At 43.4% G+C, this 25782-nt stretch overlaps 1 protein-coding gene across 1 annotated transcript in view; it reads left to right on the top strand.

Annotated features, from left to right (window-relative positions):
- The window catches only part of NEGR1 (neuronal growth regulator 1), a 232071-nt gene that overhangs the window by 159881 nt on the left and 46408 nt on the right, over positions 1 to 25782 (top strand). The window contains 2 exon segments of the mRNA XM_051798485.1: positions 4863 to 5014; positions 24841 to 24882. Of these exon segments, the coding sequence (XP_051654445.1) occupies positions 4863 to 5014; positions 24841 to 24882 (194 nt within the window).

Below are 25782 nucleotides of genomic sequence, written 5' to 3'. Positions count from 1 at the left end.
TGAGACTGATAATTGCAATAACAAGCCTAACATTCAAATGTGCTTTAGTAATTACAGCCTCTTAAGTATAATAAAAAAAAGCACTGAAAAAGCTACTAAAAGGATTTTTTTTTTCAATTCATCTTCCCAGGTTTCCTGCTGCGGGTTTTGGGGTGGAGAGGTTGTTTCATGAGCAAGACTTTCAACCAAATCTTCCTGTGTATGCATTTTCACCCAGTTGTGCCACTGGTGGTCTAGACCATGGGTCTGTATTCCACAGAGCTCTGCAGGTCACTGCATCCAAGAGTGGGTCCAGGGAGTGCTCCTTGCTTGAACCCTAGAAATTGATTCTGTGCTTTGGGTTTGTTTGCAGCCAGCTTCACTTCCAGGTCATTAGTGTTATGGAATGGTAACAGGAATCTCTGTAGAGTCAGCTTTATTTTAAAACCAGCTCATTAAACAGGTAGATATTTTCCATTTTTAATAGGACATTGGGTTTTTCAGCTCTTGGCTTGTCTAAGAGCTTATTTCTGGTAGGTTCTCATGTCAGTGCAAAAGCAAGTGGATATTGTCCCTTGTAACTTAGTGTCAAGCTTTTGGAACTTCCGAGCTTCCAAGTTAGGTTTCTCAGCTCAAACATCCCCCTAAACCTGGGAGCTGGAAGGAGAATATTAATGACCCTTTTTCACAGAAAGCCATCTGTCAGCTCGTTTCTCAGCTGCTCCCCTCCCTCAGCAGGAGCTGCTCCTCCTCCCTCTTCACTTTGCTGAGCAGTCACAGCTTTGCACTTCACCCTATCCTAAAACATTCTCTAAAACCTGACCTTTATGGGACAGAAACTGGTTTTCCTCTGTTGGTGAAATTCAGCTGCATCCTGTTTGCAGAGATGCCCGTTGTGCTGTACCTATCCTGGGGGGAGTTGCAGCAGGAATTTATTTTGTGTAGAAAATATTTCAGCGCAGTTTTAGCACTCTGGATTCAACCAGCCCTTTCCAGCGTGCTAATCACCTTTCTATTTATAATACTGACCAAATTCCTTTCCCTTGAGTGCACTCAGTGCCAAGGCAGCAGCAGGAAAAATGAAGCAGAGCATTTCAGGACACCAGAGTTGTGCTTCTGTCTCAGTTTCAGTTGGTGTTTCACCTCAGCAAGAACAGTACTGTCCTGTTGTGTTTTGCTGTTCAAATGTTGTGTTAAATCTCACACTCCATCCTTTTTAGGAGTTGGACTTTTGTGATTCTTGTGGGTCCCTTCCAACTCAGGATATTCCATGAACTGTTGTTGGCAGATGACTGCAAAGGTGCTGGGGATCTCTGAACCCCCTTCACTTGCAGGAAGGAAGGAAATCCATACATGCTGTTTTTTCCTTCAGTATATCCCCTTTCCCTCTGGATGATGGGCAGCCACCACAAGATGAGCCTTGGGCAGCTCAGTCATTGGTTTAATGCAAAGCTCTCAGAGGTAGCTCAGAGTAGCATCTACATTATCAGGCAGATAATTTGCAGCGGTACTCCAAGACTACATTTATCCCCTGGGAATATACACCCTACTGGATTTTCTGTTAACAGAATAGAGAGAATCCCATTTGCTTCAGATACTCTTGGGCTGGGACTTGTGTTTTTGGACATCTGAAACCCTAAGTGTATGTTCAGTGTCTGAAACAAGCCTTTTGGGCCTGTAAACTGTATTGTTGTTACTTAGATTAATGTAAATCCAAACCCACCATTTTCGGACTCAAGGGATCATCTTATCATAAAAGAACCATTAAAGCTAAGCATAAAGGCTGTAAGAGACTACATTAAGTTAAAAATATTAGTCTTTGAGGCAGAGAGGCTAATTCTGCCTAGTCACTGAGTTCCCAAGGGCTGCTGTTTGATAACTTTCTATAGGTGCTGGTGCCCAAGGTGGGGTGAGCTGGGAAGAGACAGAAAGTCTGGGGGAGAAGTTAGTAAAATCATCTTAAAATTGTCATTGGTTTGGGTTGGAAGGGATCTTAAACCCATTCAGTCCCACCCTCGCCATGGGCAGGGGCACTTTCCACTATCCCAGGTTGCTCCAAGCCCTGTCCAACCTGGCCTTGGACACTTCGAGGGATGGGGCACCTCCAGGGATGGGGCTTTATAAATGTGTGTGGCTTCTAAAATTGTAGCAGGATTCCCTGTAGAGAGGAGAATGACTTCACTATGCCAACTCCAAAATCCACGTCTGTTCAGTGTGTTGCGTTTAGGGTTACACAGAAATTAGATCTCAGACATTAAACAGCCACAGGGAAGAAGCCCAAAAGTCACCTAAATAAAATATTAAAATATTAATTCCCTTTTCCTTCTCAAAGCAAACAAGACACACATTTGAAATAACAAAACTCATTATAGGGGCTTAATATATTATAATAAGGTGAAAGTATTCAAATTTGAAACCAAAGGCAGGTACCCCCTGGGGGCTGGCACTGATGCATGAGCTCTGGATGTGCAGGAGTAATCTCTGGAATAAAAAGGAAATCACTCTTCCCTTTCTAACTGGTGCAAAGCAGAAAGGTGAAGAAACACATGGGGTGGCTGCATACAACTTAAAATGCCATTCCAGGCTGGGAAAGAACTTGGTGAAACCCAGACGAGTGATAAATGTGTGTTCAGTCAATAAACGAAGCTGAGCAGCACACGGGAGCAATTAATTTAAAAGTAAAAGCATCTGCTTCTCACAACTGCAAATGGAAACCCTCGGAACTGCTGAGTTTATGCAAACTAATGCCAGCTCCTCGCTCCATTAATTGCCTGGCTTATTGATATGCACATCTACTCAGTTCCATTTGCTCCACAACCTCCAGTCCTGGCCACCAGCATCAGCCACTTCCAGCAGGGATGTGCAGGGATGCTAATGTGGGAGCAGTGGGAGAGGAAGGAGGGGCAGGAGTAAGAGGAAAAGGGTTCTGAGCCGGCACCCACAGATCTCATCCTCCTGGCAGCCTGGGGAGGCAGCAGGTCACAACAAGCAGACACAGTTATTTTTTGAGGCAAATGTCACCCCTGACAGGGTATGGGGACAGCAAAATTCCCACCCCTGCAATGTTTTCTGGACAATGAGTTAAACCTTACAACTATAAAACAGAGATGCTGTAGCTCAAATTGTGGTTATGGGCCAAAGGGGTGGAGGTGGCTTGGAAAGAGCAGGTAGGAACCATGGAATCTCAGACTGGTTTGGGTTGGGAGGGACCTTAAAACTCATCCCACCCCCTGCCATGGGCAGGGACACCTTCCACTAGATCAGGTTGCTCTAAGCCCCATCCAACCTGGCCTTGGACACTTCCAGGGATGGGGCAGCCACAGTTTCTCTGGGAAACTTGTGCCAGGGCCTCACCACCCTCCCAACAAAGAACAAGCCATAGGTGGACAAGGAGCTGTGATTCCAGTACCCCAAGTTTCCCTGGGAGAGGGGCAGGGATCAAACCCTGAAAGGCAGCAGGAAGGGATGGTGGCCATGGCTGCAGCTCCTGCCCTCCCACTGTCACTGTGTGTGAACCACGATGTGATGGGTGGGTTTGGGAGTGAAGGAGGCCCTTGAGATTGTCTGCATGAGAGGCAGGAAGCAAAGGGACATTGGTGGGTTTAGAAGAACATCCATGTGTGTAGGCTGAATGGACAAACTTCTGCCTTGCAGAGGAAGAGATGAATCTTCCAACTGCAGTGCTCACCTCCAACCAGGCACTTCAATCCCATTTCTTTTACATTTCATGCAAAACCCTGTGTGTCCATGGGATGTACCACATCCTCTCCCCAACCATGGGCTGGAGGAGCAGTGTCCTCTACACCAACACAAGCTGCACAGGGAAAAGAAGTCCCCATGAGTGAGCAGCCTGTAGTGATCCAGTGGGAAGAGAGGCACTCATGTAATGATGAGTGTTCAACCCACAACATGCCAAAGTGCAATTAATGACAGATTTGTGGAGGTTTTTAGACAGAAAGGTAGAAGATTGCCTTAATTCCCAGGATATACCATTATATCTTCCAATATAGCAGACAAAAATTGTATTCTTAATCTAAAACTCTGCTCATGATGGGAAATATAAGGAATTAGGAGTAATAACCACAGCGAGTTTTTTAATAACATGGTTACCCTTTTCATCTCCTTGTTTGATCAGACGTGGTTTGCCTACAACAACACCATTTAAGTTGGTCATCTGGCTTTGCCTCGGTGCACCAGCGATGATTCTGACATGGCTTTGGGAGCAATACCAAAACACCTGCACAGTTCCTGTTAAATTTGGGGTAGGAAGCTTGAAGTTGAGTGAAAAGAGCCCTGATTTGGCTTTTTCCTGCACTTGGTTCCCTGGTTCCTGCCCAGGTTGCTGACTCAGCACATGTTCCTAGTTGCAAGTCTGATTTGCAGCCCTGTAAAACGAACTGTGGTCACAGTCCCACAGTCACATTTCTGGCTCCTAATCCTCACCTGCCATCAGCTGGTGGTGAGAAAGGAGACAACAAACTCCGGAGTCCGAAAAACACACTTTGAAGGACTTACCGTAATACTTCTCTGCCCCAAAGAGGGTATTTCAATTTCCAGTTGGATTTTCCCAATTCACAATCTAGGCTCTCCATCTAAGAGTTTCTATCCCACCCTCTGGCAAGGCACGAGGGGGTGTGGGTCTTTATTTTCTTTCAGCTATAGGACACACAGGGAGCAACTCTTAGCCTCAATACCCCCAGCTCCAGCGTTGCATGTGGCCTCTCTGATGTGGGAGTTTTGCTCAGCAGATGACACTGGCAGCTTGCAAAGAGCTGATGGTGATGTCAGTGGTGTCTGTAAAACAAGAAAAATAAAGAGATTAAAAAAAAAGAAAATCTTGGTTATGGTATATGAGTTATAGACATTTTCTTTTTGCCTTCTAGACTGATCAATGGTCAACAAGGAATCACTATTAAAAATTATAGTACAAGATCACTTCTTACTGTTACCAATGTGACAGAAGAACACTTTGGCAACTATACATGTGTCGCTGCCAACAAGCTAGGGACGACCAATGCCAGCCTGCCTCTCAACCGTAAGTAACGTGGACATGTGGCCAGTGTTCATGGGTGTTTGTTACACAGACATGGATTCAAAAGCCAAAAAGTAGCTGTGTGTTTTTCTCCCCTCTAAATACCATTGCGTTCCTCAGTACTGGAAATGATGCACCTGGTTGATTATCCCGTGCCGCAGGAGGGTTTCTGCTCTGAAAGTGGTGGCACGTTTTGGGGATATCGATGAGTTATGGATCTACCAAAAAACCCACAGCTAAACCCAACCCGCCATCGTGGGGTAGAGGCAGAATTGGCACAGCAACATCTTTCTGCTCAGAAGAGCAATGCCAGATCCCTAAGGTACCACTGTAAACAAAGGTTAGAACATTCCACAAGGATTTCCAACAAGGAATATCCTGAACTGAAGAACTGGGATGTGCTGGAGCTCTGCTCACACCTCAGTTTGTTGGTCATTGGCCTCTGGTACAGGAAAGTCTCAGAGGACTTGAGGTGAAATCTTTGGAAAAGACAATAAGCACTGTAAGAGGCAAAGCATTGGGATTTTCAGCATGGAGGTTGCCTAAAATGGGTCTCAGATGTCCTGTTTGGAAGGTATTTTTATCTGTGAATTGGTAGTGTTTCACTTTGTTGAATATTTAGCCTTCTGCTAATGGCATCCAAAGATGTTCAGAGTTGAACTCTTGGTGCTGAACTATCTGTTCTGATAGTGAATAAAACTGAAACACAAAACTCAGGATATATCCTACATGTTTTTCTCCACATAAAGATACTCCTAACTGAGCAAAAATGTACATTTTCAGTTGCTTAAATCCTACAGTTATTGCCTTCTAGCCATGAAACTTCCTTCTGAACATATTCCCTGTATGATGTGTATTGTCAGGTTATTCTAAATTTCTGCAGAAGAGCTGTAATAGGCAGAAAACAGCACAGAGCCTTGGCTGCCATATATTTAATATTTGAGGAATCATTAACAAAGGGGGAACGACATTGCACTTACTTGAAACAGAAAATGCAAGTGAAAACAAAGGAATATTATGCCAGAAGGAGATGGAATTTGGTGTATTTGCAATTCAGAAAGGGAAAATGAAGGTCTGGCTTCATTTGAACAGAGCAGAGCCAAATCTGTCTCTGAGCTGCTGCCAGGATATTATCAGTCTTGTATTGTGAGGGGCCATCCTTAAAAAACACTTTGGGATGCAGAGGTTGAAAAGTCATATAAGTACCAAGTACCTTGTTGCAAATCATAAAAATAGATGTTCTCCATCATGAAAGAGATGGGACGTGTGAAGCAGAATGGTCTGAGAGAAAACGCTGAAATCTGGGTCTCATCCTGACCTCAAGAAGGAAATGGGGGATGATGTTGGCTCAGAGGTTTGACTGAAAGACCAAGATGAAATGTCTTATTTTATACTATGATTTTTTTGTAATATAGTCAAAAAAAGGAGAGATTTCTGAAAGTGGTGATCTACATTTGGTTGGGAATTAAAATCATTTGGTGGAGTTTTTTCGTTGCTGATAATTTACATTAATCTTATCTAGGAATATTATAACTACAAAAAAAAATCACAGGGTAGCAACTTGTTAAATGTGAATTCCTTAATCCTTCAGAGAGAATTTTCTTATGTGAAGCTCTACTTACATTTAATTTTTTTGGCAACGGTAGCAGAACATATGTGCTGGTTCAGGTATGTGCGAAGGAACTGGGAGCAGTTCCTGGCTGGTTGCAACATTCAGTAGTGAAATGTAGGGTTAAATGTAATTTGATCATCGTGTTACTTGAAAAAAGTGTTAAAAATTAGAGTTTATGACTTTGTGTGTGTTTTTAGTCTGTAATTGCATTGGGGAGATACAGTCTGAGGTGCAGTTTTGGGCACCACAATATAAGAAAGATATGAAGTCATTAGAGAGTGTCCAGAGGAGGGCAGTGGAGATGGGGAAGGGCCCTGAGGGGAAGCCGTGTGAGGAGCAGCTGGGGGCACTTGGTCTGTTCAGCTGGAGGAGACTGAGGGGAGACCTCATTGCAGTTGCATCTTGCTCGAACAGGCACTGATGTCTGCTCTATGGGCACCAATGGCAGAGCTCAAGGGAATGTCCTGAAGTTGTGTCAGGGGAGGTTTAAGTTGGCTCTTAGGAAAAGACTCTTCCCCCAGAGGGTGGTTGGGCACTGAACAGGCTCTCCAGGGCAGTGGTCACAGCACCAAGGCTACCAGAGCTCAAGGAGTGTTTGGACGATCCTCTGGGGCACATGGTGTGACTCTCCAGGATGGTCCTGTGCAGGGCTAAGGATTGGACTCGATGATCCTTGTGAGTCCCTTCCAACTCCTGTATTCTGTGGTTCTGTGATTTTATGTGGAATGGTTGGAATAACATCACTGATGCAGTGATTTGGGACCTCCACCACACATCTTGCTGCTGTCCCATGGAAAACCACCACAGATGTGCAAAGACATGGGAGAGGTTGTCACAACCCTACAGCTGGAGCACTTGAACCCTTGAGTGTGGATACCTGAGCTTCGACCCTGAGCACAGAGCACCCCTCTGGTATCATGGTATCAGCAAGGTCTGGTATCAGCACCTTGTCCAGCATCGCTGGGAATTTGCCAATTGGCTGCTTCTTTCTGCTCTTAGGTTGGGGTTTTTAATAATAATGTGTGTAGCAGAGTTAGAAAATCTGTATTTTTTTCTTTGCACATCCCCCTGTAATACATAAATGACACAGAAGCTGTGCACGGATGGGGACCTTTCTCAGGGACAGGACTAAGCCCCTTCTCCATTACTGGTGTCTGAATTCAATGCAGATATAAAAATCCAGGATACCAGAACAAGGATTATTTCGTCTACTGTGGAGAGGCTCTGGATTTCTGTGATCCATCAAGGCAACCTTGAGCTAACAGAAAGTCATGAAGCAGATCAGGGGGTGTCAGGACAAGGTACAAGCTGACTTTGTGTGGCTAGGACATGGACTGAACCAAGGAGATGGGAGGTTAATGAAGCTGTCCCAGATGGTGCCTGTGGGGTGATGAGGCAGGAGGAGAACATGTCTGGGGTTTGGCTAGTCCCCAGGGCCAGAAGACACCCAGCAGGGACACTCAGAGCTGCTTCTGTCCTGGGGACAGGCAGCCAGATCAGTTTGCAGAAGAACCTTGTGTCTGGGGAGTTATGAATATCCCAGATCCCAGGAACATACCGGAATTTATCATCTCCCTAACTGAGGACTTGTTGGCCATGTCTAAGATCCAGCTATTAATAATAAATGCAGCAGCTGTAAAAGAGAAAGTCGGAGCCTTGCGGGGAAAATGCAGAGAAGCAGTGGTTCCAAAAAGTGAATAATGAATGGCAATTTGCTAATTATTCATGGCTGAGTCCTCTGGATCATCCAACTGCATTGGGTTTTGTGGGGAAGCGTTTGAAGTGCATGATCCCCCCAGAGCATCCATGGGAGGTGTGTTTGGACAGTCCCACACTGGCATCTCTGGGCCTAATTGATCAGATATTTAGCACTGCCAACGCTGGCTGTTCCCAGAATTTCTGATACTTAAGAAGAAGAAAAATGTAATCCTTTCCTGTAAATAAAATTTGAATTTGCTGATTCATTAAACCCAGGAGATGAGGCTTTACAGCACAGACCCGGGGCAAGAGGTTCCCTCTCCAGGGGCGAGGAGGCAGCGGGGAGTGATGGAATAGCCCTTTTTAATTAAGTACATTTGGCTTTTAAATTAGTGCAATCTTAACTTGAGACAAAAGGCATTTTCCTACAGACAGATTTGCAAGGCCATTGTGAGGAGAGAAATTGTCATTAACCATTGGCAACCAAAGGAGGTTTATTCTGGCGTTTTTCTCAAGCAGCCAAAACTGAGATGGGTCTATTGCTGCTAAAGCAGCCACATCCTTCCACAGGTGTCTCCTGTCCTTGTGCTCTCCTGACTGGAGGCCGCAGCTGGTGGTGGATTTCCTTTCTCTTACCCCAGCTGAGTTGTGGCAGAAGGTTTTTCCTCCCTTTCTGTGATGAGGATGAAGGTGGACCTCAGCCCCTGCTCCCCACAGTGGGATGTGGGGTGAGATGCTGCCACCACAAGCACCTGTGAATAGTGGAGATCCCAGGCCAGGCATGGCACAGGGTTCAGCTCAGCTCCGCAGCATCGGAGTTCCAGTCTGATCCAGGTTCTAGGGTGCAACAGTTTGGTATCCTGGTTCTGTCAGGGGTGCAGTGCCGCTCCACACCTCTGCAGGCCTGGCAGATGGAGGGCATTAAATCTGTAGATTTAATCTGTACATCTACAGAAACTATAAACCTACATTAGAGAGTTCATAGGGGCCTTAAATTCACTGTGACATGTGGTCTCTGTGTGTCCCCTGAAGACACATTACCCACAAGTCTGGGTTCACCTTGCAGAAGATTAAAATAATCATTACTCCTCTATTAGATCTGTGTATTCTTAAGTAAAGGTATTATTTTTATGTTCTAGAGAGCATCTTCCCTAATGTTTTTAAGAATCCTACAAATAATTTGACTGGTAAGGGGCACATTTCCTAAGAAAACTTGCAATTCAGAGGAAACATCCATGTCCATTACTAATAGCTGCCAAAGGAATTACTTCTTTCCATGGCTGGTTGTATAATGCAAAGATATTACTCATGTCTAGGTTTATACAGAAATCTGAGATATGTTGCCAGTAATTGTGCAAAAAATGTAAATAATGGGGAATAGCTGCCCAAAAGTTCAGGAGGGACATTTGGAAGGAGAAGGAGCCTGGCAAGGTGTGCAAGAGATGTGGTAGTATTTTCTGTACTCATTTAATCACTGCAGCTGAACACAGCTGTTTTACTGAGGAAGGATCCGACTGTGAGCTCATGGTTGGTGCAACACACTTATAATCTTGTCTCCAACATTTCTACGTGCTGGGAGCGCCAGACCATGCCCTCAGTTTACGTGCTGATTGCCTTGTGTACTGGTTCCTACACAGAGATTCCTAATTAAACTGCTGGATTTGTATTTTTAATACATCGGGTTTCATATCAGAAATGTAAATAAAATTAATATTCTTCCAAAAATTTAAATGAACTCATTAGGAATTGCACACAACCTCTGATAGTATGCACATTCCTCCGTGGCACTGCGAACAGTTGGTGTGGCATTGGCTGTGTCTGCTGGAACATCAGCGATGCAGAGGGATCGAGGGGCTCTGCAAAGGGGTGTCATGGCCTTGCAATGACACATCTCCTAAATAAGGGGACAGGCAACAATTTCCCATGGGTGATTTCCAGTAGTGCCTCCTGCTGTGCCTGGTCCTGACAATCAGTGACAGACTAGACTTAAGGGGATTTCAGAGATCTCGGTCATGGACACAATTATCTTAGAGGTCTTTTCCAACCTTAATGATTCTGGCTGAACAGTCATGATGCTGCTCCTCACTCCTGGCAGTTGTTGAACTTGCTTCCTGTGAACCATAGCGACCCTCCACTATTGTGGTCATATTATAAATAAGCTTTTTCCCTCCTTTGGTAACTTTTTCTTTATATTTAAACCAAATATTTTCTGACTCGATTCTCATGGGTCCCTTCCAACTCAGCATATTCTGTGATTCTTTGATTCTACCTGGAATAAGTCTCCTGATGCAGACAAAGTTTGGGCTCCATCCCTGGCCATGCTCCCCTCTCCTAGCACTGACCTCTGGACTCCTGTGGGAGTTTTCCAGTGTTATCCAGGCTGTGTGTGGGCAGGTTTATCAGTAATTTATATAGATTTAATTACAGTGCTTGAGTCATCTCTATTCGTATATTTCAGTATCATCATTAAACTGAGCAGTTTCATTTATTGACTGAGAAATCAGGTTTTAGTGTATTTGGATACATGACAGGTTTCCGCTCAGTTTAGCTCAATAGGTTTGCTTCTCCCACCAAATCTGACATTTCAAGAAGAAATATTATCTCCAGGGGAATTCCCTTTGTGTCCACAGTTTCAGCTGTTGTCCAATTACCTAAGTAAGATTTTACTATTTTGTCTCTCAAGTACCAGCCTTCAAAGCAAATCAAACTTCAATTTGCATAGTTCTGTCTCAGCCAGGCAGGCTGGTCTGCATCAAAAAAAATTATTTTAAAACTATATATATATATATATACACACAAAAATTTAAATGAAAATTCCTATGCTCATTAAGAGCCCACTCAAAGCCTGCTGCAGTCACTCAAAAGACAGTTATTGATTTAATAAGGTCTGGATCAAGCCCAAAGTCTCCTGTAGACATCACTGTGCAGAGAACTGGGGCCACAGACCTAATTTCTCTTTGTAGCCCTTTCAGTCCTTCCCTCAGAGATGCAGTCATTGTCCTGATCTCATCCAGCTCCTGCTGAGCCTGATGGGAAGGTCTCTCTCTCCACATCTCTGGAGGGATAATGGACAGGGAACAGATGTGAAATCCATTCTAGGAAATTCCGAGTACTTTGTGAAGGGGTGGTCACACATTGGAGCCATCAATCTTTCTTCTGGTGTCTGATCGGTGTCATGGGACACCCAGGACACACCTGTGGGGTTTCTTGTGCACCCTTCATAAAGCCAAGCCACATCTTTGTCTGGTGCATTGTCCCATCTAGAAGCTGAGGAGGTTCCTGGTTTCCTTCTTCCCTTATAATCTGAAAGGTTTTTTCCTCTTCCTTCCCTCTGTGTGGGCTTTGTCTTCACTGGTGGTATTTCTGGTCTTAGGCCTTGGCTTTACTTTCCACATCCAGGTTGGACTGATAGGACCAGCTGCTGCAGAATAGGTGATCCATCATGGAAAGGACCTGTCCTGGATGGACACCAGCTCCTGAGCAGTGGGTTGAAATCCATGGCATTAGAGGAGCTGGGTTATAAATCTGGGAGTTGGTTCCTTGGGGACCCTTCTCAAAGATCAAGGTGTATTCATCTAGGGCATTTTAATTGGGTGGTCATGTTCCCAGTGGAAAACAACTCTGAAAACTTCCAACCATCCCCAATGGGATTCACAGGCAGAGTGAAAACCTTTTTTCTCTCCCTGCTCTCACACAGAGTGGAACAAAGGCATACGATGCAGCTGAGCAGCTCAGCCAAAGCAGGGAGCTTTCCTCACATCCCAAGTGCACCTGGGGGACTAATTTCATAACATATTGCTGAGACAAGGAGCCCAACAGAGTTAAAAACCCAGCACCTTAAATTCATATATTCACACAGAATAAGATAAATGGCCAAATCCTCCATTCATGTAAGACGTAATAATTCTGTTAAATGTTGGGTTTGAGATCCTTCCATATGGATGCCAACGGCTGCTCCAGGTAACAATTATGGAGAGTTATGAAGAAATTTTCTCTAAATCCCTTTTGCAGCTTGAGCTTTATTATGAATTATATGACAATAAGTGACTGAGATGGGATAAGGTAGAAATAACCCATTTGAGCAAGGCCAGTAACATGTTTCTCCTTGACATTTAGCAGAACATTTAAAGATCTGAGAGGGTATCCATGTTTGAGGGGGGAAAATCAAACGAAAACCCTGGGGATCTTTGCTCTGGATCCTTACTGAAGTTGCCTAATGTTCTGTTTTGTTACGTTTGTGCTTTTACTCTCGAATTTTTGCAATTATAACAACAGCCCACAAGGTTTAGACATATATTCTTACAAAACTGGATAAATCAGAGAGGTTGAAGCATATCCAAAGCTTCATCTCAAGTATCAGTCAGTCATCACAGAATCATGGAATCATAGAACATCCTGAGTTGGAAGGGACTCAGTATCATCAAAGTCCAACTGCTGCCCCTGCATAGGACACCTCAACAATCCCACCCTGTCCCTGCGAGCACTGTCCAAACAATGACTAAAACATTCAAGGTCATCATCCATGGAATTTAATTACCTGCCCCTGCCCCCATCGGGGGGGGGGAGCACCTGTGGTCAGAGCTCTCTTGAACTTGAGTTTCTTTTCACAGGGTAGAAAACTTTGAATTAACTTTTTAGCAAAATTGAAAATCCAAAGAATACCTTGTGTAACAAAGGGGATAGAAACCAGAAGTGCTAAAAATAACACTATAAATATATTTTACAACTCAGGGTGAAACACAGACTTCAGCCTTGGCCTCAAAACTTTGGCAGAATGGAGGGCAGAGGTTCCTAAAGGTGTGTTTGGAAATAAAGGATGAAGAAATTCCCAAGTCAAAAGATTAAAGATTATTACTATCTATCTTCTACAGGAAAAGAGGTTATTGAAATATTTTAGAGTGTAGAGAAGGTGTATTAGAAAGTTTTCTCATAAAACAAACCCAAGAGAGATTCACTTACACTGATCAGTGGCAAATTTTAAAGTTAATGCAAAGCACTTCTTCATTAAAAGATTATTAAGTGTAGAACTTATTTTTGTAACAAGTTGTTGAGACCAAAGCTCACGGGGCTTTAGAAAGGAATGAGCTATTGATCAAGGACATCCAGAGTTTCCAGGAAGATCAGACAATAGATTTTACACCTAAGACTTCAGCATTTAAGCAAATAGTCCAACAGGTTGGAAAATGCCACAATTGAGATAATTTATCAAATAAATTCTAGGTTAGTTAACAAAAGCACTTGTTTGAAACCTTTGTCTATGAAGTGTGTGTGCTCCTTTTGAGTCAAGTGCCTTCTAATATAGAGATTCACAAAAAATAGAGATGGTCTCGACAGCTCCCATTACATTTTCCTGAGAGCTGCTACATGTTCCTAGTCTGACAGTATGAGGTCTGGACAGTCTATGAGCTGAAGAAAAAGAGGAAGGGAAAAAAAATAATTAATTTTTGGCTACAAGAAAGCTAAAAATAGCCTCAGAGGTTTAAAAACAAGAGCTTTTCCAGTGAGCCTACACCATAAGCACTAATTAACCTCTGTACTGAACCACATGAGTAACAAAATGCTGAGGTATCTCAACAAGTCTCTAAAATCAAGAGCTCATTTAATGTTATCCTTAATTCCACCTCCAGGTTTATATGTTGAGATTTTGGCTGGATTTGTAATAATAAATTGAGTATAAAATCTTCCTCTTACCTGGGCTTTTCCAAACCTTCAGTGAAGAGAGTTACTGTCAGATATTCCTTGTGATATCAGAACTACTCAGAGAGAAAGGCCTATAATGAATTTTTCAGAAACTTACTTTTTCCCCCAGTATATTATCACAGGTATTAAAGCTGATTTCTTGACTTTTAAACTTTCTGCTATGAAGCACCTACAACAATACCCTAAATTTTACTGTGGGGCTGTTACTGTATAGAGCTTTACTTATAGATTGGCCTGTAAAAAGATATTCATATTTTAGATTTAGATTTACTAATTTTATTCAAAAATAAAACACAAACTCGAGAACTGGATCATTTAAATCCTGTTAATTTATTCACTTAAAATTAGATTCCAAGAAAAAGAAGAAAATATTTAAATTACTGGGGATGTGAGCAGAAAAGGAACAAATCTCATGGAGTAACTGCACCGTAGGCCAAGGCATATCCTTATGTAGGAGCTTTAAGTTAGTCAATAAAATGTCCATCAGTACCAGCCCCTTTTCTTTGCTGATGCTGTTGATTAGCTGTCCAGAGCGCTGCAAGAACATGGGAAAAGATCTGTCAGAAGGGAAAAATCAACTCCAGGGTCAGGATGCAACTGTAGTTTCATAAAATAACAAAATGCTTTCCCTTGATGCAGATTTCTAAATTAGGATGCCATGTGAACAAAAGGACGAAAGTTGCCCCGCACTGCTTGTCCCCATCCTGTCAGAATTGCAGTGTCCCCCACATCCAGCACACAGTGGTTCTCCTGCTCAAGAAATTTGGCAGCCAGACCATTTCTGTTTGTAAATGAAAGGCTGATTCTTGACCTTTCAGCGTTTACTCTCAACCAGCACTTGCTGAAGCTGCTCCAGGGCTCTGTAAATATTGTTTCCTCACTGGCTGTGCAGCCTGAGCAGATCATTGTGGTCAGAACACGCCGTGTCAATGTGAGTGAGAAGGTGGTTCAGCTCCTCATGGTCTTTGTCAACAGCTGCTATAAAAAATACCCAGAAAGCTTGCACTGCTTTAAATACAATTCCCAGGCCAAGGACTGAAACTATTGCTCCCCAATTTACATGAAACTTTTGCCTGGGACTTTTCTTGGGCATACAAATACTTCCTCTTAGCACATCTGCACCTCTGCTGTGGTGACAGGGTGGGAGAGTTTGGGGTGTTCAGCCTGGAGAAGAGAAGGCTCTGGAAAGATCTCAGAGCCCCTTCTGGTGCCTAAAGGGGCTCCAAGGAAGCTGGAGAGGGACTTTGGACAAAGGCTGGAGGGAAGGACAAGGAGGAATGGCTTACTGCTGCCAGAGGTCAAGTTAGATGGGATATTGGGAAGGAATTCTTCCTGTGAGGTTGGTGAGACCCTGGCACAGGGGCAAGCAGTCAAAATTATTTTGGCAATTAAACTTGGTGAGTTTATTGAAGGGATTTGTCCTCAGTGTCACAGAGATGGACCAAAAGTCACAGGTCTGCTCCACACACAAAAAAAAAGTCCCAGAAGAGGTAGCTCTCATGTAAAATTCCTTTTCTGCTGTTTCAGAGAACACCTTATTGCAAAGCTGGACGCTCTCCAGGAGCTCCATGTCCCTCCTGTCATGAGAAGCCCAGAACCAGACACAGCACTCCACATGTGCCTCACAGGGCTGAGCAGAGGGGCAGGATAATGTGGTCCTTCTTAAACTCTAACTCCATCTTAATTAATCTCCTTTTATGTGAATTGTAGACATTTTATGAATTTCACTGTGACATGGGCACATCTCACCATGTAATTTCTAGAGGCTTGTAATGATTCATTTGATAGGCATTGTCTGTGGATTTTGGTTCGTCAGGGATCAGCAGAGCTATAATTACACAGTAATTATTAAATAACTTACAAATTGCTGTGCCAGTGAAAGCAAATATCAGAGCAGTTGAAGAGCATCTTGTTCCTCTGGGCATATATTCTATACGTGCAAGGATGCAGGGATGGGCTGCTTGCTCTAAACATGATGGTAATGCATAGATCAGGTACTAAAGTCTGTAAATGAGAATGAGACTTTTATCCTATGCCTGTATTCCCAGAGCTGCAAGCAGCAGGAGAAGGCTTTCACCCTACTAGAGCTTAACCTGGAGGGGTTGGGTCAGGAACCCAGGTTCTCTTGGTCAGGGGGAGCATCTTCATGGGCTGTCCCAAGGTGTAATGGACCCACCAGCACAGGTATCATCTGTTGGGCTATAAATCCACTATGGATGTTACCACTTTGGTACCTGAAGATAGTCTGAAGTATTCCCAGACCTCTCCATGTGTCCAGTTTCTTGCTCTGTTGAAACTCAGGCAGATTCCACTGTTTTCTGATAAGTGGGGTGTTGGCATCCCACTGCCAGAGGGCAGGGTTAGATGGGATATTGGAAGGAATTCCTCCCTGTGAGGGTGGTGAGGCCCTGGCACAGGTTGCCCAGAGAAGCTGTGGCTGCCCCATCCCTGGAAGTGTCCAAGGCAAGGTTGGATAGGGAGCAACCTGGGATAGTGGAAGATGTCCCTGCCCATGGCAGGGGGTGGGACTGGATGAGCTTTAAGGTCCCTCCCAACCCAAACCAGTCTGGGATTCTCTGAGTTGCCTGTCCCACTGCTTCTGTTGTGATTTTTCCTGTGTCCCATGGGATGTGGGACTCCCAACCCCACATGCCTTCTCTGAGTTGTGAGAGGGGACCAGGCAGAAAGGTGTCTCTTGTGTACCAGAACTTGCACTTTCACAGGTGTCTCCCTATTGCATCTCTAAAGGATATTTTGCCTTATTTACTTCCAGAAATACAGCGACAGTTGTGCAGATTTGAAGAATGACCTCTGAGAACAAGAATATAATTACTGGGAGTCAGAGCAGTGCTAATCATATGTTCCTGAGCAGCAGAAATGCTCAGATTTCCAGAGCTGCATTATTCATGAGCTTCCTATTTATACATATGAATGAAAGACCAAGCTCAAAGGACACAGACGACTTTGTCACTTTTCTTCATTGAGCTATGGTCTCAACAGCTGTAAAAATCATTAAAGCAGAAGTTTTCTCTGAAAAAGTCTGAAATAGGGAAAAAGGACCAGTGAGCAAATATTGTATATGCCTTATAATACTATAACTTGAACAACTAAGTAAAAACATTATTTTTCATGTCACTTTGATGACGTAGACATACTTCAAATGTTGATTGAAAATAGAAATTCAGTGGATTTCTCAACTTGTTTCCCATGGTTTTGTTGCCCAAGGCACAGAGAGCCCACGGGTGACATGGCACCTGGAAAGGGGCAGAGTCAGGACCAGCCTCCTCAGACCTTTGCCATCGAGGAAGGTCGTGTCCAGCCCTGGCAGCTGGTGGTCTGTCCTGGCTATTCCTTTGTCCGTTCTGCTATTTGGTTGTGCAACTCTGATGTGTAAACTTGGTGTAGAAGAGCAGCAGGCTGGGAAGGGGTGATCAAGCCTTTAGAGATGACTTTCAGAAAACCTCTAAAATGTTCTTTTTTCTCTTCCATGAAACATTCCTTCTCTCTATTCATTTTAATTAAAAACATGCAATTTATTTTAATCTCAGAGTGGTTTGTGTTGGGAGGGATCTCAAAGCTCATCCAGTCCCACCCCCTGCCATGGGCAGGGACACCTTCCACTAGACAGGATTGCTCCAAGCCCTGTCCATCCTGGCCTTGAACACTTCCAGGGATGGGGCAGCCACAACTACAGGCTTTTTCTTTTACAAGAGTCTTCATTGCTGGTTCTTCTGTGTGGCTGGATCATCCCTGGACACTGGGGTGCTCTTTGCTCTGCAGAGAGCTTGGGAGTCACATAGTGTGGACCATGGCACATGCTTCCATGTATGGATGGATGGGCAAAGCACAACACACAAGCCAAAATGGGTGGTCAGGCAACACAGGGACAGCTTAGGGGGCAACAGGAAACTTTCAAAAGATTTTCCTTAACTGATGGTGGTTAAAACAATGTTGTCTTTGCTTTTGGGCAGATAGTCGACTGGGAGTCTGGCTGTAGCCACTCACTGAGGAATTGAGATGCTTCAGGTGTGCAGGGGAAGGGAATGTCATAAATCACATCCTCAGTGGTGCTTTTCTGACACTCATTATAGGAGAGATATTGTAAACCATGTGGAATGTTTCATAAACACAGGTCCTGACAGAGGCTGCAAATTGGTTGTGCCTTTTATTATCTTTTATTTTTGATAATACTCGACAGTTTCTTGTAACTGGATACACAGCATGGGGAGAAATGTTTTTGGATTTGATTTCAAACAAGCCCATTTGATGTTTCTTCTCAGAATGTGAAAATGTTGTTTGAGGTTGTCTTTGTTTGTGGAAGTTATTGTTATATCGTTATAGTTCATAAACTGCAACAAGTGTTCCTGGGAGGGAAACTGAGGGCGTTGGAAATCTGCATCTGAAAGGGCCTCAGTTTCTTTGGAAAAAATAATCCTTATGTGGCTTTATGTAGAGTAAGTCAGGTTCTTCATAAGCGGCAGCTCCGATCTCTGCTCCCTGTGAGCATGGACAGGACCCAAGGGAACAGCTGGAGCTGTGCCAGGGGAGGGTTAGGTTGGATATCAGGAAAAGGGTTCTTCCCTCAGAGAGTGGTCAAGCACTGAACACGCTCCCCAGGGCAGTGGTCACAGCACCAAGGCTGCCAGAGCTTGAGAAGCGTTTGGATGATACTCTCAGGGACAGGGTGGGATTTTTGGGGTGTCTTATGCAGAGACAGGGTTGGACTTGATGATCCTTGTGGGTCCCTTCCAACTTGGGATATTCCATGAAGCTGTGTGTCCCTGGACCCTTTGGATATGTGTGGTGCTCTGGAGGAAAGGCAGAGCTGCTCACTGCTACCACACATCACCTTCATATACTCAGACTACCCAAATCCACCGTTTCTTTGCAATTAATGAATTAATTCATTTTGCTCTCCTGATACAAGTCACCCTTCACATGGCTGGATTTATATTCTCCTCCTGTAATTGCTTGGCAGCAGTTTCTTCAAGCACATGTTGTGTGGGGTGGCAGGAGGCTGCAAGTGCTGAGGGTCCTTCTGAAATCTGTAAAGATTTCACTAGTCATGTTTATTTTTCAAATCTGAAAAAATTCACTATTAATTTATTAATTTTTTTTGCAATTTGTTGCACTGTTTCATTTTTTAATAGTTTAGTGTTTGTAAATACAAGTGCAAAGATGAGACCTCAAATTAGTGGATATGTTTTTGTGGTACTCAAAAAGTAGCCTTTAAATGAATGGGTACTTTTGCCAAAATCCCTTTGCTGAGGAAAAAATTCCCTGATTTATTCAAAATACAGGCAGTCCTGTAAAAGGTAAAGCCTTGAGCATATATCAATGTCTTAGAGATGGGAAATTGTTGGGAGAGTGGGGATGGAAACTGCAAACTCTTCCTGCCAAGAAAATCAAATGTGTGACCTTTAATTAAATATTATTTTGAATATTTTTAATGGAAATACAGATTTGCCTGTTGGTGGTTCACACACATACACACACCACCAACAATCCCCCACAATTAAATTAAATTAAATTAAAGTCAATTTTTTTCACACTCTAAAATAGTTCATCCTACATAAAACATGATGGTTCATCCTGGAACTTATTAAAAATAAATAAATAAATCAGTCTTTAGGAGACTCTGGAGTTAAAACAATATGTTTAGTACTTCTTTGCTTTTCACAGGAAAATCAAATTCCATTAGAATTTAAGTAAACCTTGCTCAAGTCTGGACTCCATAGAACTGACTTTCAGTGAGGGCTCTTAAAAATTACCTTCCATTGGACTTTTTTCACAAGAAGACAAAAAAAGGTGTCAATAATGTGGTTTTCTACAGGCTAAAAGATATTTGAATATTTTTTGAAAACCTGCTGTCAAGCAAAAGCAAACAGCTGCAGGTGGAGAGGGAGGATTGCCCAAGGAGGGAGGAAACTCCCCGGCAATTTCAGACCTCAAACTTCAAGCTAGGAATTACTACTTTTTAATGTCTCACAGGCATTGAGCTATTAAATATTTATCATCCTGTAATAAAAAAATAAACCATTTAAATAAAATAAACCATTACCAGGCAATTAAGGTGTAATAACTCAAACCTGTAGAAGAGCACTAATTGTAATTGCAAAATATTAAGGGTGAGGGAAAGACACAGAATAAATTAAGGTCACGTCTCTGCCCAATCCACTTAGTTTGCACCCTAAAGATTTTTTATTAAATATGTTCTTCCATTTGCCATGGTTCTCAAACAGGCTCTGGCTTCACTGGACTTAAAGACCTGTATTTCACAATAAATCATTAATCTTTAACAAAGCTGATGAAGCCTGGGGGAGATTAGCTTAAATAAGCTCTGTTAATTATCAAAGGTCATACATGGAAAGAGTTATGTGAGTTTTTTTAATTAACTAATGAGTTGGTATTTAACTGCCAGTTGTGTGTTGGTCCATTTATTGATTCCTCCAATACATGGGAAGGCAAAATATCAAAGTCAAACAATTTTACTGGTCCAGGCTGGAATGAAAGAAGCTTTTTGTATTCCCCTCTTGTGAATTGTTCTCCTTATGACAGTCTCAACAATCCCACCAATGCTCCTTGTTGTCCAAATGCTCCCTGAGCTCTGTCAGCCTTGGTGCTGTGACCACTGCCCTTGGGAGCCTGTTCAGTGCCCAGCCACCCTTTGGGGGAAGAACCTTTTCCTGATATCCAACTGAAACCTGCCCTGACAGATCCCTGAAGAATGGCAGGGGCTAATGGCACAAGGGCTACAGAAAACAATTAAAATGTTTCAGAGTTTCTGTTCATTATCCTTATTGTAAAACAGGTTGGACTTTCTGTCACCAAAATAGTGAAGAAATTCAGTATTACATTAAATCTCAACTGTGTATAGCATTGCTTTTTATTCCCCAAACCAGAATTGGAGTGTGGCACATGGCTTTACTCATAATAAAGCATATTTTGTCATTTTTAAAAACCTCTATCCCCTTAGCAGTATTAATTGCACCAAACCCAACAGTTTCATTTTGGACCAGCTGCGGGGTGATAAAATAAGGTACCATTGTAACAAAAAATTGGGTTCCTGGCTTTAGCTCAAGCCTTGTTCTGTCACAGTCCCAGCAAGGGGCTGGCACTGAGCTCGAGCTGAGAGGGGCTCCAGAAAACTGAAAAAGATCATTGTCTCTGTTGATGTTTGAGATGAAAAGACATGAGAACTCTCCAGTGTGCATTCCGGGGGCAGCTCCATGTCCATGCTGAGTGCTATGGGCTGGGACCTGGGAGAGGAGGTAGCTGGGGTTGGATGGTTTTTATCTGGGAGTCAGACACTCTTCTGGCTGGTTTGTTCAGGCTTAGCCTGAAACGAAGAGTTGTTTACTGTTGCTGAGTTTTCCGTGATCTCTTGGGTATAAAAAAAGCTCATTTTGCTCTGAAGAGGCTGGGCCTGGGAGGGCACCTGGGCATTGGATCTAATCCCCTCACACTGCAGGCTGCTCCCTGCAGAATTCCTTCCCTCGATTAATGGGATTTTCTCCTGAAGGAGTTGGTTTTCCTTTCCTGGGGTCCAGTGAGGAGCAGTGTGAGAACAGCAAGGCTGGAAAGCTGCAGCCCCACATTGCATTTCTGAACTCATCCACCCTCAGTTTGTACCCTCTGCTCATGCAAACAGGGGCTCATGAATTACTCTGTTCCATAATCATATACAGGGACATTTTCTAGGCAAATAATTACAAGTAATTGGCCTCTAGTAAACTGATAGCCAGTTTTATTTACCTGCTTATTTTTACCTGCCTATATCCTTTAATAGCTCGTATTTTCTGAGGCCCTGGATGCCACGAAGCTATAGCTGTAGGCCTTGCCCTCCTGGAACACGTCTGTAATTCTCAATCCTGTTGCCCCTGCTGTCCTCTCCTCCCCATGAATTTACTGTTGTTTTGACAATTTTATGTGCAAACATATTTAAATCCCTCTGACCTCAGCCTCCTGAGCTGATTGAATTTTGCTTTAACTCTGCTCTGGCATTTTCCGTTTCCATGTTGTTATGCAGAACTTCAGCCTTTAAGCTTGTGCTAAAACTGAGACAAAAATATTTTTAGGTCCTGCTTAATTTCTTTGTGAGCAGAAGGGCTCCCATTTTTCTGAGGTATCTCAACCCTTCATGTTATGGTTTAGTGGGAATAGTGGCATTCAGGATGATCTTGGAGGTCTTTTCCAGCCTCAAATATTCCATGATCTCTGGGGTCAGGGAATGTATACTGTGGCTTCCTTTCCAAGATGCTGTTCTGGTTTTCCCAGGCATTGCTTCTTTACAGCCAATTCCTTTTGCTCCCTGCAATTTGCCTCCTTTTGCTGTGGAGCCTTTCATGGGGTGGTTTCCCATTTTGTTAAGAGCTTTTCTCTGCCAGCTATTTTCTGCCTGGGATCAGAAAGGAATTTCTAGATACCATCTCTTCCCTTTGGTGAAAGGCAGCATTAAATGTCCGTGACATCAAACCTCACCTCCCCTGCCCAGGTGTCTTTAGGAGCTTATATTCTCTAAAGGTTTCCCTTTTGAGGATTAGAGCTGCAGTTACAAATCGGGGGGGCTTATTCTTCCACTTCATTTAAACTCACTCAGCCGCTGACTCTCAGGTCATTTCCAGCGCTCAGATCCAGCACACACACACCACCAACAACCAAAACCAATTTTGAAGAGAACATGACATTTTGCCTTTTCCCATGACAATGGGGTGGAGATTCCTGCATACATTTCTCCTGGGAATGGGATTACACTAGGGCCTGTAAGTGCATTTCTCTGTTGCACCAGGGCAGGTTTAAATTAGCTACTAGGGAAAATTTATTCACTGAATTTCTTCACTGGAAGAAATTCAGGCCGGATATGGACGGAAATCTCCTGTTTTCCATGTATGTGTAGCAGCCAGGAATGCCATACCAGTATCCCTATGCCCAGGATGTTCTTGTTTCTATCTCTTCGGTCCCAGCCTGAATTAAAGCTCTGCTTTAAACTGAGGAGATGGTTTTGGTTCACAGCTGCCTCCCCAGAATAGACAACTCTGGAGATAACACAAGGTCCTGCACACAGTCAGCCCCAAGTCTGTCAAGGGCAAACCAGGAGCTGCTGTGAACACGTTGCTGTTCCTCTGCTTTATAAAACAAATCCCAAAAGTTCAGCTCAAGGAGAATTCTCCACTGGAGTCACAAAAGTGGCACAGAATATCATGGTTTTCCATTATACTTGCAGATTTTTTTTCCACAATCACCCCTGAAAATCTGAGCAGTGCTGATACTATAGGACTGGGGTCCCAGGAAAATGAAGTAGAGCCAGTCCCACTCTTCCCCACACATCCCTGCCTCCCAGTGTTGCTAAGAAGTCATTAATATATTTTCATTTTAATGAACCAGCCGAGCGTGCTTATAGAAAACCAGCTGGTTTTGTTTTCTCTCTACAGACCTGAACATTTTCATGAATAAAGATTTGCAAAGAGTTTTAGAACTTGAAACTAGAAATAGATCCGTCTCACCAATTCCTTGATCTAATAATATATTTAAAAATGAGATTTTTTGCAAGAATAATACATGGATATTACCACCTTCACTTCCAGCCTCAATGATGCCATGAATATGTGACTTTATGCCACCTTAAGCACCTATAATTAAGTCTAGATCCAAAGAGGCACGATCGTAGTACAATCCCTGCTGGTTTGGGAATGGTATTTTGCTTTTTAATGAAATACTGTACTTAGTGAGTATGTTAATTTATTTGATTGTTTGAAAGAATGGTGTTATTCTGCAACAAGAGGAACTTTTGCCTTTGTAAAAAGCCATAGTCACAACTTTTTATTTGGGAAAATATTTGTCTGTTATTCCATTGGACTCACTTTTGCATCATATTAACCTGAAAAGTAATTGTAAGGGGAAAAAACCCCTCAAATTTGGCCAAGAGCGGTATGTGTGCTCAGCTATTCCCTGCGCAGCCCTGTAGTCAACTTGCTCACATTTTTTTTCATTAGTTTCTTGTTATAGCCAAGATATGGTCAATGATCTTTTGAGCTTGGTAATTTTGTTAAACCTTTTTTATGAAGAGTATTGAATTGCTGCATTGAGATGGGAGTTTGCTTCTGTGCAAGATTAATTGGGACTGGTATTTCATTTTGCATAGCACTATTCAAAGCTAATGAAAAGGCCCAGAATAATGAATTCTGAAGTCAAATTATAATGAAAAGCCACAGGTGATTGTTTCATTAGGCTGGATGCAGGAGAACTGTGTCTTCTCTTAACTTTGCCTGTTGTTTGCATTGGTTGCCCCGGGGGAAGTAAACAACTTCCAAATGGGTTTGATGTTTCTGAGAAATGTTTTCTTCTGGAAAGACTTCAGTAATTAAAAAGATGTGCCTTCTTAAAAGTTCACTGAAGCACAAAACTATTGCTTTAAAACATTCTTTGTTCAAAATTGTTACCTTGACTTATATTCATGGGAGGAAATTGCCTTTGATGAAGTGAGCAAACTGTTTTTTCCAGCCAGGTTTTAGAACCTCCCAGGAGAAATGGTTTGGAGCTCGAGAACTCCAAGGGCAAAAATATTTGCATATTGGGAGTGTGATGGTCCTGGTGCTGTTCACACAAGGTAGCTGGGCAAAGAGCAGCCCTGCTGTAGTTCATAGGCACAGGAGTCTGGTCGCCTGCAGGTTTGTCAGGGGCCGGTGGTGCCCAGCCCAACCTGGAAATAAAACTGTGCTGTCTGTTGCATGACTGTTTGCTGTCTCATTCTGTATTTGTCTTCCATGTGTGATTAACTCCCAAATGTTCTCTTTTTTTTTTTCCTTTTCCCTTTTTGTAGAAATTATTGAGCCTACTACCTCTAGTGCTGTCTCAAGCCCAGGTCAGTATCCACACACATTCCCACAGGATGTTGGGTACTCCTGAGGGACTCATCCCAATGCATTGCCATGTCAGTGACCGGAGCTGGTTACAGGCAGCTTGTTGTGGTAGTGCTGGACTGTCTCCTTCTGTCTTTGTGCTGTCATTGGTGTGTCTTCCCTCCAGGCTTCATTTCTTGTCCTCTTCTCTCCCGTTCTGAGCAGACCCCTCCCGCATCTCTGTTCCTGCCATTCGGTCTCTCCTGGCTAACGCCGCGCGGGCGATTCTGTGCTCTTGTGATGATCTGGCTCTTCCTGACTCTCCCCTGGTGTTGCTGTAAACATGAATGTTGGGTTGAGGCTGACAAATTTCTTGCTATCTCATCACTGAGTGACTTGTAGGATGGATCCAAGGGCCTGCTGTGAGCTCCTTCCCATTTACAGTGCCAGAAGGTGTTCATGGAGAGCTGAAACACCTGCCCTTGTGCTTGGCAGGTGGTTGACTGTTCATAGTACATTCCGATGTCCTTGGGGATTTCCTGTTGCTGCTCCTCAACAGGACACTCTCAGTGGAGCTTGTCTCAGAATCACAGACTGGTTTGGACTCAGAGGGACCTCAAAGCCCATCCAGTCCCACCCCCTGCCATGGGCAGGGACACTTTCCACTAGACCAGATTGCTCCAAGCCCTATCCAACCTGGCCTTGGACACTTCTAGGAATGGGGCAGCCACAGCTTCTCTCGGCAACCTGTGCCAGGGCCTCACCACCTTCACAGGGAAGAATTTCTTCCCAATATCCCTCTAACCCTGCCCTCTGGCTGTGGGAAGCCATTCCCCCTTGTCCTGTCTTTTCAGGCCCTTATACAAAGTCCTTCTCCATTTCCCTTGGAGCCCCTTTAGGCACTGGAACAGGCTCTAAGATCT

This window comes from Manacus candei, unplaced genomic scaffold (genome assembly GCF_025592945.1).
Source record: "Manacus candei isolate 608988 ecotype Guabito, Panama unplaced genomic scaffold, ASM2559294v1 h1tg000005l, whole genome shotgun sequence".
In the NCBI taxonomy this organism is placed as follows: Eukaryota; Metazoa; Chordata; class Aves; order Passeriformes; family Pipridae; genus Manacus; species Manacus candei.
The sequence above is the reverse complement of the archived record's forward strand: the minus strand, read 5'-3'. Positions and strand labels throughout refer to the sequence as shown.